The 14,316-nt window shown below is 38.9% G+C and overlaps 4 protein-coding genes across 4 annotated transcripts; 3 read left to right on the plus strand and 1 right to left on the minus strand.

Annotated features, from left to right (window-relative positions):
- Positions 1 to 132: 132 nt before the first annotated feature.
- LOC101300834 (probable small nuclear ribonucleoprotein G-like) lies at positions 133 to 1,719 on the plus strand. Its single transcript, XM_004303497.1, has 3 exons — positions 133 to 151; positions 1,292 to 1,413; positions 1,501 to 1,719. The coding sequence occupies exons 1-3, from the start codon at positions 133 to 135 to the stop codon at positions 1,561 to 1,563; spliced, it is 204 nt and encodes a 67-aa protein (XP_004303545.1). The 3' UTR covers positions 1,564 to 1,719.
- A 2,523-nt stretch (positions 1,720 to 4,242) lies between these two features.
- On the plus strand, positions 4,243 to 8,631 carry LOC101301407. Its single transcript, XM_004303499.1, has 5 exons — positions 4,243 to 5,126; positions 6,184 to 6,304; positions 6,612 to 6,731; positions 6,995 to 7,225; positions 7,763 to 8,631. Exons 1-5 carry the CDS (start codon positions 4,696 to 4,698, stop codon positions 8,372 to 8,374), a joined length of 1,515 nt encoding a protein of 504 aa, XP_004303547.1. The 5' UTR covers positions 4,243 to 4,695; the 3' UTR covers positions 8,375 to 8,631.
- Positions 8,632 to 9,168: 537 nt separating this feature from the next.
- LOC101302683 (4'-phosphopantetheinyl transferase sfp-like) lies at positions 9,169 to 11,691 on the plus strand. Its single transcript, XM_004305609.1, has 9 exons — positions 9,169 to 9,211; positions 9,355 to 9,498; positions 9,576 to 9,753; positions 9,855 to 9,917; positions 10,022 to 10,123; positions 10,273 to 10,428; positions 10,890 to 11,003; positions 11,343 to 11,466; positions 11,582 to 11,691. The coding sequence occupies exons 2-9, from the start codon at positions 9,389 to 9,391 to the stop codon at positions 11,689 to 11,691; spliced, it is 957 nt and encodes a 318-aa protein (XP_004305657.1). The 5' UTR covers positions 9,169 to 9,211; positions 9,355 to 9,388.
- A 716-nt stretch (positions 11,692 to 12,407) lies between these two features.
- On the minus strand, positions 12,408 to 14,234 carry LOC101302968 (putative pentatricopeptide repeat-containing protein At3g11460-like). The gene has a single exon (XM_004305610.1). It carries the CDS (start codon positions 14,232 to 14,234, stop codon positions 12,408 to 12,410), a length of 1,827 nt encoding a protein of 608 aa, XP_004305658.1.
- Positions 14,235 to 14,316: the final 82 nt, after the last annotated feature.

Below are 14,316 nucleotides of genomic sequence, written 5' to 3' on the forward strand. Positions count from 1 at the left end.
CTCTCTCTCTCTCTCTCTCTCTCTCTCTCTCTCTCTCTCCTTAGTTCGATTCTTCGTCGCTCTATTTTTGTGAATTGGAATCTAATCGATTCAATTTTTTTTTTCTTTCTTCTTCTTTGTTTTGACAGGTACATGGACAAGAAGCTCCAAAGTAAGTTCGCAATTGCTCTTTCTATAATTTCATCTCTTTTCGCTTTCGCTTATACTGGATTTGATTTATCGCTCTACAAAACTCTAGTTATGAACACCCGTTAAATTTGTTCGTATCGTCAACTTGGAACTGGGCATCAACTCTTTGTTTGAAATAGATAGGCTCAATTTGGTACTTAAATATTCAACTAAGATCGTTATTTATCGTTGATAAAAGGTTTTTAGCTTATATTCTAGAGTGACTTCCCTGTTTTTCCTCAGTATGGTTCAAACACAAATGATGTTCTGGGTAATTATTGTTTTCTGGATATTAGGGATTGATACGATCATCGCAGTCCTCTGCCCATATTAATGTTGTCAGTAGGAGTTGTAAACTAGCTGTTTTGATGCATATTCAAGTTGAGTCGTGTCATAGGGATTTAAGTTCTGTAAGGCTTGGTGTCTAAGGTGATGTGTTATGAAGGCAATATGTTCTCATTTGTCATTAAGATTTAATTTTCTAATTGAAGTTTGATGATTTTTGTTGCGTCATTTATGGTTAGTATGTTCTGTTAAGAAGTATGGATTTAAAAACACGTGAAGCACACAAAGATGTATTTGTCCTTGTTATCAAGGTACTTTTTTTTGTTTTTTGTTTTTCCTTGTATTTCTTCTTTCTGAAAGTGCATAGTTCGCAACTATTGTATGACTTTCTTATTTATTATCTTTGCATAACATGATCAATTGGGTACTGGTGACTCGTTTCGAAGGCGTTTATGCAGTTTGTAGTTTTTTCCATTGTAAATGTTTGAGCACAGGGGTTGTAAAATTGATTTGTGGAAATAGGAAATAACTATATTATATAGGCAATGACCGTGAGGAGCCCTGTCATTTAGCCTGTTGGTTCTTCAACTATTACTAAAGGTTCTCTGAATGGAAGATTGTGCCAGATCTTTTGCTAATCTTTGCTTACTGTCTTGTCTCAATATCTTTCCATAGATTTCTTTTTTAAGTGCAAGTGTATATAGGGTAGAAGGTCAGACCTGTAGGTATTAGGACTGCATAACAATTTTTTGATACTACAAACATCAGTCTGCCATTTTGCTCTCTTTTAATGCTATTAGAATAAGACGGTTGAATTAACTTGTCTTTTGTATTGCAGTCAAGCTGAATGCAAACCGAATGATTGTTGGGACCTTGCGTGGATTTGACCAGTTCATGAATTTGGTGGTTGATAACACTGTAGAAGTGAATGGTGATGAGAAGACCGACATTGGCATGGTGGTATGAACCAATTTTGTCCTCCTTTTCTTAGTTCCTTTTATAGTTCTTCCAATGATTGTTGTTTAATGCTGAATTATGTTGCTGCAGGTGATCAGAGGAAACAGTGTGGTTACTGTTGAAGCACTTGAACCTGTGGCCAAAATGCAGTAGTTGTTGGTTTTGAAAACCTATTTTGATTTAGTATGCAAAGCCAAACTATGTAACTTTGTTATGATGGTAATGTGTTTCCTATGTCACCCTTGCCACCATGCAGATTGTTATGAATGTAAACTCTGTCATTCTATATGGGATAGTGGTTAATCGAGTGTAAGAATGTGGTAATGTGATCGCTTTGACTTTGAATGGATCTTAGCTCTTATGTAAGTATGTGGTAATGTGGTAATGTGGATGAGCTATTGCCTTTTCATTTCTTCATTCTTATATGGTCCACAAGCATGTGAATGAGTTAGTTTTTTGCTTGCTGACAGTAAAAAGAAAATGCAAGTTCTGCTCATGTTTTAGTTACCCGTGTTTAGTTACCAGACTCATGCTTCAGCCTTCAGGCTGTTGTATCCTGATCAGAATGATACAAGAGTATCCTAGAGCATCTGATGATGTGCTGGTGACCATAACACCTTGCTCTTTTATTCTCATCGACATCTTTTAGTCATATTTTTTGAGATTAGGAGCTCATGTTGAACATAAACACTACAAAAGCAAGGTGCCAAGGTCCCTGAGGACTTGGGATACCCTCTCTATTAACCCTTTTTGGGGAGTATCTGGATTGTGCGCAGGTCCTTTTCTCCTCAGAACCCCTTTCAAAGCTCTTTTGGGCATAGAATAAAACAACTTGCTGTTGCCCGCCATGTCCATTTTGAATTCGAAGTTGCAGCAAATCATGGTTCACTGTAACGGGTGTATACAGCCAAGTATAAAGCTTCCTTTCCAGTCTGATAGAACAACTCAAGGTGATCTGCTTCTTTTTCTTTTTTGTTTTGGTTGATGAATACATTTTCTCTGTCACAAAGGGCTGAAAGGCAACGACAACTATATGCTGTCCAAGCTTGGATTCCAAGCAGCATTATATCAGTGAATCTTCCTCCTTTATTAACATGTGCCTCTCATCAAAGACATGTGATAGGTGCTTGATTACATCTCTGTGTTGATGTGTTGCCATGGGGATGAAATATACTGTCAAGAAAATCGTAAAATTCATAACCCTAAACCATAAACTCTAAACTCTCAAACTCCGGATCGATCATGTCTGAAACTTCTTTCAGTCGCATACATTTCTGGCTTCTGCTTCAAAGATATATTCTCTTGAAAAATTTCGATCTGAATAGTTGCTCTAAGTAGTGTAAATTAAACTAATTAAGCTAGAATGCAGAATGAAGGAATGGTCCCAAACCACAAGGGTCTCTCCTTTTAAAAGGACCAATTGATTTGAGCTTGTAGGGTGGCGAGAAAAGAAGCATCTGCTAAAGCATAGACAAGTCCTTGCTTGTCTGGTACTAAGCTGTTGCTTATTCCTATTCTACATGTTCATGAGGCAGCTCGTTATTCCCTTTTCTTCTTTTTGTGTTTCTTTGTGTAAAGATAGGGACAAATGCACTATATATTATTGAAGAAACAAATGTAAGAGCGGTTGTGTTAGGCCTTGCTTTACATGGATTGCTCGTTTCTTCTTTTTCCTCCCCTTAACCTTCCCATCCATTGTGACTTGTGAAAGCAAAAACTAATTAATGTATCCGTTGAGGACAAAGGTGCTCTCTTATCCAAAGAGAATGTTCTTATTTCACAAGCATGAAAGTTCTTCTACTCGACTTGGCTTTCCATGCTGCAAGAGGATCATATGCATCTTCCAACGGTTATGGTATATATTCTAGTTTGAAACTTTGATCCAGATTGATAGCACGACAACATGTATTTGGTTTGGAGTAATTTCTGAAGTATTCACATTTTTTTTTGGGTCTGAAACAAAGTAATCACATTGACTTTACCCAATTGTGTTAATTTGCTTGATAATTATTGTTGTTACTCTTGTTAGGATAATATGCCCCCAACTCACAAGCACAAAAGATGCCAGAATGAGTGAGGTTAGAAGTGAAGTGATTTTCCCCTGTCATAATCAGATGATGGTTGTAGGCAATTTACCTTTCTTTTTCTTTAAACCCATGCTAATATGACCTGTCATTCCACCTTAATCTACAAGAGACAAAACAAAATCATTTCTAATAACTCACAAAGCTCCCAAACACAGAGATGTGCGTGTGCCAAATTGCCTCAATTTCATCTCATGTAAGACTTTGGCAGTTTGATGACATTTGCTGCAATTGTCTTCACATATTGGTTGGTACTCACGTGAATTTGATGTCATGAACAATATCTGATACTCTTTAATAATGTGGAGGGTAAAAAATGAGTTTGATGACAAAAAAATGTGGATTTTTATTCAATTATTCGGTCGTAAATCATGTTACGTTGACTTTCTAATGTATATGAATGTAAAGTTTGAGTTCTTATACAGTAGATTATTTTCGATTTTAGAAATAATTTAACATTCGATACAAAGTGAGTGTGATGAGGTGAGACTAAGAATTGAAAACAATGCAAATAACTTTAAATCGAATTGGAATTCACCGTATCTTTTGCCATAAGCATCAAGTTTAGAGAGTGATCTTCTCTCCATATCTTGTTATTATGAGATATGGCATATACATGGGTAAGGGGACCAGAATTGATTGGCTAGCAGAGAAGAATGGCTAAAGATTAGTGACTCCAAAACAAGCCATAAACCTCTCATTGCCCGAGTCCACTCCATACCTATGCCAATAGAAGCTCAACACCTCCATTCACAAAAATGAGATTTATATAAAATGGTGATGACTTAGCTCCTAAGTGGAAACTCCACCCAACCCACCCCTTCTTCTTTTCCCTCTGTTTCTCCTATAAGACTCCATTAAACAATTCCCACAACCCTCCTCTCCTTGTTCTTCTCTCTACTCATAACCTCAAATACCCATCTCAATTCTCAACCTACCACTACTCCTCATTGCTTCTTCAACTCTCAACCCCGGAGAGCCAGCCAAGATTTTCATCACTAAAAAAAGCAAAGAGGGGAGATCAAGAAAGTGATGACAGTCACGTCTCACCCTCCAAGACCTTTCCTTGAATCCAACTCCAACTCAACATTCACATCCCAAAGATTTTTGGTCTTTTGCAAGGCCCCAACTTTGGTCAATCTCAGATTAATTTACTGAAAAAAGATTGAGTCTTTGATTGTTTTCTTCTATCTTGGTCACCATGACTGAGGTGCTCCAATCCCCATCTCACTTCCCTTCACCTTCAAGCTCCTCCCCACCCACAACAAGCAATGATGGCCCATACCCACATGCCCTTAGCCCTTCTATAGGTGAGAGCCTTCAAGCCCATTTGGGTTCAGAGGAAGAAGAAGAGGAAGAAGAAGAAGAAGAAGAGAGGAAGAGGAGCGAGAGAGACAGAGAGGGAGATCAGCTGTCGCTCTTGACGCTTCTGGTGGCTGCTTTTAGGAAGTCTTTGATTGGTTGCAGTACTAGTGGGGCTGGGGTTGAGAGAGCTAAGCTTTCGAATATGGAGATTGGGTGGCCTTCCAATGTGAGGCATGTTGCCCATGTCACCTTTGATCGGTTCAATGGCTTTCTGGGTTTGCCGGTTGAGCTTGAGCCTGAGGTTCCCAGGAGGGCTCCTAGTGCTAGGTGTGTGTTTGCAATTTTTCTGGGCTTTTTTTGATTGATGTGTTCTGGAAGTTTTTGATGCTTTTCTTTGATGGAGATTAGAATTGTGTTGATGGGTTTGTATGACTTTTTATGGGGTTGTCACAATTGGGGTAGGTTTATGGTTCTTGAAATGTTGATATGGTTGCATATGGTTGTTGGTTTCATTGTTTTGATGAATATTGGGTTTGTAGAATTTGGCTGAGGGAAACCTGTGTCAGGGTTTTTGGTGTTTCATTTTAGTTGCTGATAAAGGTATCAAATTGTGTTTTCTGGATTGGTTTTAAGCTGCATTGGCTTTCCAGGGAAAACCCAAATTTAGAAGCGTTTTGTTCTTGTATGCCTGGCTGGAGCTTTTCAATATTACATCCTATCATTTTCTTCAGCTTTGTGTTGGCACATGAGGTTCTTATTCCTTGCTTGCTTGCTGGTCTAGAGTCTGCTCTAAGCAAGCTTTGTTTTTTTAAGGAAAAAAACTTGACCAATTATTGTACTTTGTGCCATTAATAATAGTAGTTGATTAGTGTGGTGTGATTCATTTCAAGCTGAGACCCACTTGATGCCAGTTTTCTGTTTACCTTTGATCTGGTTATATTTTCTGAGGCTTGGAAATGTTGGTTCTGCATATTATAAGGAAAATTTTGGATTGATATGAGTTATTTAGTTGGGGCTTTCTGTTGCTCTACAGGGATTAATAGAATACTGGTTTGTGTTGCCAGAGCCTTTGGTCCATTTCTTACTGATTTAGAGAGGAAGCATTCGATGTGTCAGGCATTTTTCTATTATACAATATACAAGATTTCAGATGTCCTGTAACTAATGCGATATGTCTGCTAGTCTGTGTGACATTTGGAGTTGATTCCTTATGTTCACTTGAGTGAAACTACAGTAGGCACTGGATTCACTTTGTTGTTTAGTGGAAAAAAAAAAAAACTCTAATATGTTGCATGCTTGCAGCTTTGCATACTTGTTTCCATGTTTCACTTCAACAGCTTAATGGCATTTAAGGTAATAGTGTTAACATTGTGTTCATCTCCAGTGCGAATGTTTTCGGGGTTTCCACAGAGTCGATGCAGCTTTCTTTTGATGCCAGAGGAAACAGTGTTCCCACAATACTCATCATGATGCAGAGACATTTATATGCGCAGGGGGGTCTGCAGGTGACCATTTATCCTTACCTTCTTTCGTTCTGCATGCCAAGGGTAGAATGTAATAACAAAACTACACTTTTTAAGTACAAAGATTTGAGATTTATTGCAAATTGCAGCTTGCTGTGTATGATATAGCTCAAATTTACTCGAATGTAAAGCTTCATATACTTAAGAATAATATTCTGAGACAAACTACAGAAACCCACTAACACATGGGGTGAGTTAAATGAAATTCATGACAAGTCTGACGTTAGCAACTTGGTTTTAGCTGAAACTAACTAGAATGAAAACTGAAGCTTACAAGTGATTCATGCAGGCAGAAGGAATATTCAGAATTAATGGTGAGAACAGTCAGGAAGAGTACGTCAGGGACCAATTAAACAGGGGAGTAATACCAGAGGGTGTTGACATGCACTGTTTAGCAGGTCTTATTAAGGTAAGGGTTTTCCACATGTTTCATGGCTAGTATTTCTTCTTTTTATTCCTATTTGTTGTCATTTCTTATTCTGGAACTAAGAATCTGTATGCTTTATGGTTAATGGTATATGACATCCATTGACCAAACTCAAATGATTATGGTTAATCGGTTGTACCTGCTCCATGGCCCCTTACCCCCATTAACCTTAGGTGAACTTGTTGTTCTGAACTTTAATAGTTTGGTTTGCTAACATGACATTTGATGTTCTGGTGCTTTCTCAGGCCTGGTTTAGAGAACTCCCAACTGCTGTATTAGACTCTCTCTCACCGGAGCAGGTAATGCAGTCACAGTCAGAAGAGGAGTGTGCTGCACTTGTTAGGCTCCTTCCGCCAACAGAAGCTGCATTATTGGATTGGGCAGTAAATTTAATGGCTGATGTTGCACAGATGGAACACCTGAACAAGATGAATGCACGCAACATTGCCATGGTCTTTGCACCTAACATGACTCAAGTGAGTGAATATTATACTGCTAAAGACTAAAGAGTAAAAGGTTTTAGAGAAAGGGAAACCATGTATCTGCAAATTTTAGTTATTGATTATTGCCATGGTCAACACATTGTATATATTGGGGCTGGATTCATAATGTGAGCTTGTATAGGATACTATCATCATCTTTCATTCTTTTTTTGGTGATCAGTTGATCAGTTCTTACATATAAACTGCATATATAGAGAATTAATTAGAAAGGGATAAGAAGAGGTGCTACTTGGAGGGAAATTATGCTCTGCCACCCTTGGTTATTCTAGTACTTGCTCAGCATGTTCTAAATGACCTCAAATAAGTCCAATCTTGTAATGAATCAACTAGGAAATAACTAGCCAGTCATAATCTCTGTATCCAGTATCCTTTATGAGTATTTTGGTTCTAATGTGATTCTCTTATATTGTAAACTGCTGAGGATTTCCCTTAAATATTTTCTTATATTTAGTCCATTATTCAGTCAAGTATGGTTTGGTAACAGTTCCCTGTAACTTCTGTTTATCACAGATGGTAGATCCTTTGACTGCATTGATGTATGCAGTCCAAGTGATGAATTTCCTGAAGACTTTGATAGTCAAGACACTCCGCGAAAGAGAAGAAGCCATGGTGGAAACAGCCCCTATCCCACGCCTGGAGCCTTCCGATGAGGATGAGCACCAGAGTACTTTTCTCCCATACCACGAAGAGACTAATGAGGAGGCTAACAAGGAAAATGAAGAGGAGAATATATTTGTTGCTGAAGAACCTGATTTACAGAGCCCCCCTCGCCCTTCAGAAGATGAACCTACAGCTGAAAGTGGTTCCCAGAATTTCCTGTCTTCTATCAAAAATATGAATCCTGGAGGAAATTGGTCTGTAGTTGATAATTGTCCTTGTGAGGTTGTATCCCAAGTTAGCGCATTAACAAATGGGCTACAAGAGGATGGCTTAACAGGTCAAGGTAGAGAGACTCAGACAAACGTTTGGAAGTGTCAACCAAGTGTTTCGAATCTGAAGAAGGGATCAAAGGTCAGTGAGCAGTTAATGGTTCAAATTGTTGGGCCTGGAGACAAGAGCAAGAGAACTGGGATTCTTAGCCGCATAAATTCAAGGACAGATATCGCTGAAGCTTGGCGTTGAAGGGTGTTTTTGCTTGCAGCTTTTGGGTGTTGGGAGACTGCCCATTGGTGGAACAAAGTCTGCTCAAGTTTTCCTTTCTCCCCTGTGAAAATGTTGTTTGTGTATGTCTGTCTGTATGATCTCATGTGTGCTTTTACATTTGTTTCTGAATGATGTCCTTAACCCTGTTGCCTAACCCATTCTAACATTTCATGTTGTTCAAATGGATTATGCCATTATGAAGATTCTATGGAATACTGGAAATTTCTTGTTTCACCAACCTGAAACTGTTGATGGCAATAATACCAGTATTTCGACGGAGTCTTGTTATTTCTGCAAATTCCATCCAATTTTTCTTCCAAAATGCTTCAAGACTCGTTTTTCAAGTGCAAATTGGATTCTGACAATTATTGAGTTCGACTTGAGATGTTTCATTGAACTTTTGGAGGAGGTGTAGACGAAATCACGAAATGATCATGAATGTCGCTTATTCAAAAATAGTCTGGCATGATCAAATGTTCAAATCATAGAGAATGAAGTGTCTACACTAAAATAAACATAACATTTTTTATACACAGCATGTATTTACACAAATAATGCGAGTGGAAGTGAAGAAAAATTCCAGTCAAAAATAAAATTTCAAAATTGATAAGATAATTAGAATAAAAATAGAAAATGAAAGGAAAGTACATTTTGATAGAGTTCTAAAACAACAACTCAACAAGTATTTGCCTCAAATCTAAGCCCCACTTCTATACCTATATAAGCCTAGTCTCTCAACTTCCAGCTTCCCCGTGTATTGCTTTCATCGTCGGAACATATTCGTTGTTTCTGAGAACCATCTCGGTATTTCCAAAGGTAACACATCCCTTCTTGTTTCTCTCAATTCTCAAAGACAATCACTACCTTTCTGACTTCTTTGTTTCCTTCAGAGCTTACCCAGTTTGTGTTTTTGCTTTGTTATTATGATTTGACATTAAATCTTGACACTTCCATGTCAGAGTTGCGTTTGAGTATCCCAGAGTGGTAGTATGCATGTTTTTATTCAGACGCAGCGTCTTTTTGAGAATGAATATTCATGGCCTCCCAAGAAATTTATGCTCTGCTCCCTCAACTTTGTTACCTGTTCAACTCCCAACTCGAATGTATGTCTTTAACACACAATGTTCAATTGTAGTGAATGATTTGTTGGATTGTTGTCTTAGAATTATGGGTTTTGTAGGGAGAGTCATTTGTGGTATGTTGTACCTGAGGAGGTGAAGAGTGAGACCCTTTTGAAGCGGTATTTTCAGCTTCTCTCACCTTGTGAGAAGAAAAATGTGCTGCGAATGCGGGGGGATGAGCTCCAAAAGAGAGCCTTGCTGGCCCGAGCGTTGGTTCGGACTACCATTGCTAGATATGTAGGTGCTCTTGGTTTGTTTATGCAAGTAGGACATGGCTACTTATGTTGTTTATGTGGTTGGAGTGGATATCTAAACACTGTTGTTGAATACTAGATCAGACGAATGATAGAGTTGATCCGAGATCATTGAACTTTAAAAAGAACGGTTATGGAAAGCCTGAGGTATGTTTTCTTACCATTGATGCTTGATTGCTATCTTTTTGTTTTTGAGTTCCTTTTGCTTTGTGGGTGCACCTTGTGATCATTGTTATAGCGTGTTTGAGTAGGTAGATTGGAAAATTGAAGATGATTGGCAGCCACCAGCATTGCATTTCAACATCTCACACACTTCTTCCTTGATAGCTTGTGGAGTAGCCTTTGATTCACCTGTAAGTATTTGGAGCACTCAAGGGGCCAGAACTTGTTTGATTTCATCTTGGATCTTATGTGTGGATAATTCAAGTACATATATTATATGGGCATATTTTTGGTGCAGAATAATGTTTTTGGCGTGTGTGATTTGATTCTGTATTTACAGATTGGTATCGATGTGGAAGAGAAACAGCGAAAATTGAAGCACCATATTCTAGCTTTTGCCAGACGGTACTTCTCTTCTCATGAAGTGGATCATTTAACTTCTATTTCAGACTTTGAACTTCAGCGGCATCAGTTCATTAAATTATGGACTCTCAAGGTCTGTCATTGATAATGCATTGAGTTAGACTCCAATACATTCTAATTGAGTGATAGCTGTATGAAATCCAATACATAAATGTTACATTCTCCTGGGTGTATATGGGAAGTTCTGAACTGTCGATGTTCACTAAAAGCTTATGTGCACCCACATTGGTAATGAACAACCACTTGAACATTTTCTTCTGTTCTGAGAAATTGATACTACTATTTAAAAAATGGATGAAGGTTGCATTTGAAAATGATTATATGATCAAAGAAAATGGGTGCTTTGGATTTGTATTTCTATAACTTTAAAGTGTGATTTCCAGTTCATTGTCTAAATCCTTTGTGTAAGATTTCTTAGTAGTGTACAGAAAATAGAGTCAATAATGCCCTGAAAAAATGCTTAGGTTCTCTCTGTTTATTATTGTGATTCCCATCTTTATGTTTTTCTGAAGTTTTCCCTTATTACCATGATAGGAGGCATATGTGAAAGCATTGGGGAGGGGCTTCTCTGCTTCACCTTTTAAGACCTTTACCATTAAATTGAAAGCTGCAGCTAAGAGAGGCATTCCTGAATCTAGGGATTCTAAGGTATGTGAGAGACTCGGAACATTTTATTGTAATATAGTAAGGCATCCATAGTTGTCAAACTCATAGTACATGTGATGTGGAGTCAACAGCTTAACATGGTTCTTTTGTAAGCTATGATTTGGGGTTGAGATTGTTGAGTAGGTATGAAGTAGTGTGGAGATACTATGGTCAACTGTTTGTTTCATTGTTCGAAAATATATAATGCTTAATTTCAGTAAGATATTACCTGCCTTGGAAAAAAGTTACTTCTGGTCCAGAGTGTTGATCATGGTATGCAATTTAAATCCCTATTTAAGAAGTTTTAGTCCCTATCTCATTTACTTTTTGAATATGTTTTAGATATCTGAAATAAGTGTCGAGTCTCTTGGCTCTGAAGACCTTACAAACAACTGGCAATTTTTGCTTCTAGAGTTGGCTGGCTCCCATTATGGTGCCATTTGCATGGAGAAACATAATACTCTTGGTATCTTTCCTTCTCGTCCTTTCTAAGAGATTTCTATTTAATTTTTTTTTTCTTTGGTGTGGATTATAATGAAATGGTCGGAGAAGTTGTCACAGTTGTATGATACTATATGCAGGAGAAGGAAATGTTCCCATAAAATTGACGGCGCGAAGAACGATTCCACTTGTTGAAGATGAATTTGTAGGAACTGATGCTGTTGTACCAATTGGTGGATTGACTTGTTGATTGTTTATAAGTAATCCTATCATTCATTTGAAACACAAAATGAAATCATCCATTATATAAGCAATTTATAGGCATTTTTTTTTCTTTGAACAGTGTATCCATTACCCATCTCTCATCAATATTAACATGGTGGAGAAATGGCTTTGTCCCTCTTAAATTGAAAGTCCCTTGAAAAGTATATTACCAGTATGAGCCTATGAGGTTGTAAAGTAATACATTGCAAGGCATGTAAAATGCAATATCTTTTAGCCAATAGGGGGATGGTGTATATAATATCGGCACCTGAAGCATCCCAAACAAAAGATAATTTCCCTATATGAAGAGTGATTCTACATCTGTACCATGATTTTTTAGGTTTCCAGTTAAACAATCATCATGAATACAAATTTTAACATGAAAGTAACCTTGTTAGTTACAAATTTGTGACAGACTAATAGCGCAGTGCATGAAGAACGGCTTCTGCCCTTGTCTGCAGAAAAAATTAGTTACCTCTCCCAAAACCAGTTTGGACTCCTTATCCTGGCATCGTCTTAACCAAAGGTTGTTAAGTGTATATAAACTAAAGTAAAAACAGCCACTTCAGCTGCTCCACTTGATCTTGATTTCTTACTTCGGGAAATTTGGACCAATCTTGGCCAATGGAAATGCCAAACATGGAAATAGCTCTTTCACTAGGGCTTGTTAACTGGAGAAAGCCATGAATGCGTATCACCATTTTACCAGTAGTCTTTACAAGAACAGATACCATTTCTGAAATGGTGAAAACGAGTCGCGTCTCTGACCACAAACTGACGCTGCACAATCTTGCTAATCGACTTGATAAACAAGTGACAGTCTGCACACACCCTCAGGTTCTTTATCACTACGATCTCAGTGCCGGGTTCAGTGTTCAAGAGCCCAAATGCAATTGCCAATTTTTCACTGTGAATACCAACTCGCTCTTTGTTTCTTTCTCCATCATTCTCATTGGACACGCCAAGTTCCCGGGCTAAATTTTCTAACTCATCCAATATGCTGTATATATCTTCTGTCTGACAATGGCTGTTATCCCCAGCCAAGAAAACATGAACTCTTCCTTTACACTCGACATAGCTACAACCTGGCTCTTTTTTAAGCTGCCTCTCTTTCATCATAACTCGAACCTTTAAAATCCCTTCTAAATTCTTTGCATCAGAGTATATATTCGACATCAACACATAATAACCACTGTTAGTTGGTTCAAGCTCGATGACATGTTCAAAAGCTATCTCTGCTAGTTCTACATTTTTATGTATCTTACAGGCACCCAAGAGGGCTCCCCATACTCCACCATCAGGCTTAACCTGCATTGAGTCAATAAGCTCCTTTGCTTCCTTGAGCCGACCTGCGCGCCCTAAAAGATCCACCATGCAAGAATAATGCTCTGGTCCAGGCTGCAACCTATAGTTTTTCTCCATCGCAGCAAAATACTCAAGTCCCTCATCAGTCAATCCTGCATGGCTACAGGCAGACAGAACAGTCACAAACACAGCTTTGTCAGGTCTGATTCCAGACACAATCATTTCCTCAAAGAGCTCCAATGCGACCTCTCCATGTCCATGCATCCCATACCCACCAATAATTGCTGTCCAAGTAACTAAGCTTTTTTCAGGCATGACATCAAAAATAGAATGAGCCCTCACCAAATTACCACACCTAGTATACATATTGATCAGAGCATTTTTCAAATACGGATTGGAACCAAATCCACTAGACTCAATCCGTCTTTCTACCTCACGTCCAACCCCATGCGCCCCAAGGTGAGTACAAGACGATAGAACACCAACAAGCGTCACAGGATCAGGGAAAAAACCACAAGCTTCCATCTCCCTGTACAGGTTCAAAACATGAGAAGCAAGCCCATTTTGCGCATACCCGGAAATCATTGCATTCCAAGTAATCAAACCCTTTTCAGGCATCGCATCAAAGATCTTCCTTGCATTATCAACCAACCCACATTTCACATACATTGTAAGCAAACAATTCCTCACAGACAAATCACTATCCAAACCACACTTCACACTAGAACCATGTAGGCACATCCCAAGACTCAAGTGCCCTGGAGCCGCACACCCCGGAATCAAACCCAACATTGTAACCGAATTAACCCCCACACCCTCCTCCCTCATTCTACGAAACAACAAAACCGCATCGCGCAACTTCGAGTTCGAAGCATGCCCAGATATCAAAGCATTGTAGCAAACAGTCAACTTCCTTTGGGGACTTTCGTCGAACACCTTGCGTGCATCGTCAGTCAAACAGCATTTGCAGTACATGGAAATGAGAGAAGTCTGTACGAAGGGTTCGGGGTCGCACCCGGTTTTGAGAACGTGGGAATGGAGGAGGGAACCGGTGAGAGGGAGGGCGAGGGCGGCGCAGGATTTGAGAGCGAAGGGGAAAGTGAAAGCGTTGGGTGGGTGGCCGAATCGGAGCATTTGGCGGTAAAGAGAGAGAGCTTCGGAGAAGAGGGATTGCTTTGCGAGGTCTCTTAAGCGAGAGTTCCAAGGGGAGGTAGAGGTTGTCATTGTGTTGGTGCGGCAACCCTTTTGTGCTGCATTTTCATATTTTGGCGGGATCAGAGAAGCTATTTAAAACTTGAAACCCAAA

Source organism: Fragaria vesca, linkage group LG6, assembly GCF_000184155.1.
Source record: "Fragaria vesca subsp. vesca linkage group LG6, FraVesHawaii_1.0, whole genome shotgun sequence".
NCBI lineage: Eukaryota > Viridiplantae > Streptophyta > Magnoliopsida > Rosales > Rosaceae > Fragaria > Fragaria vesca.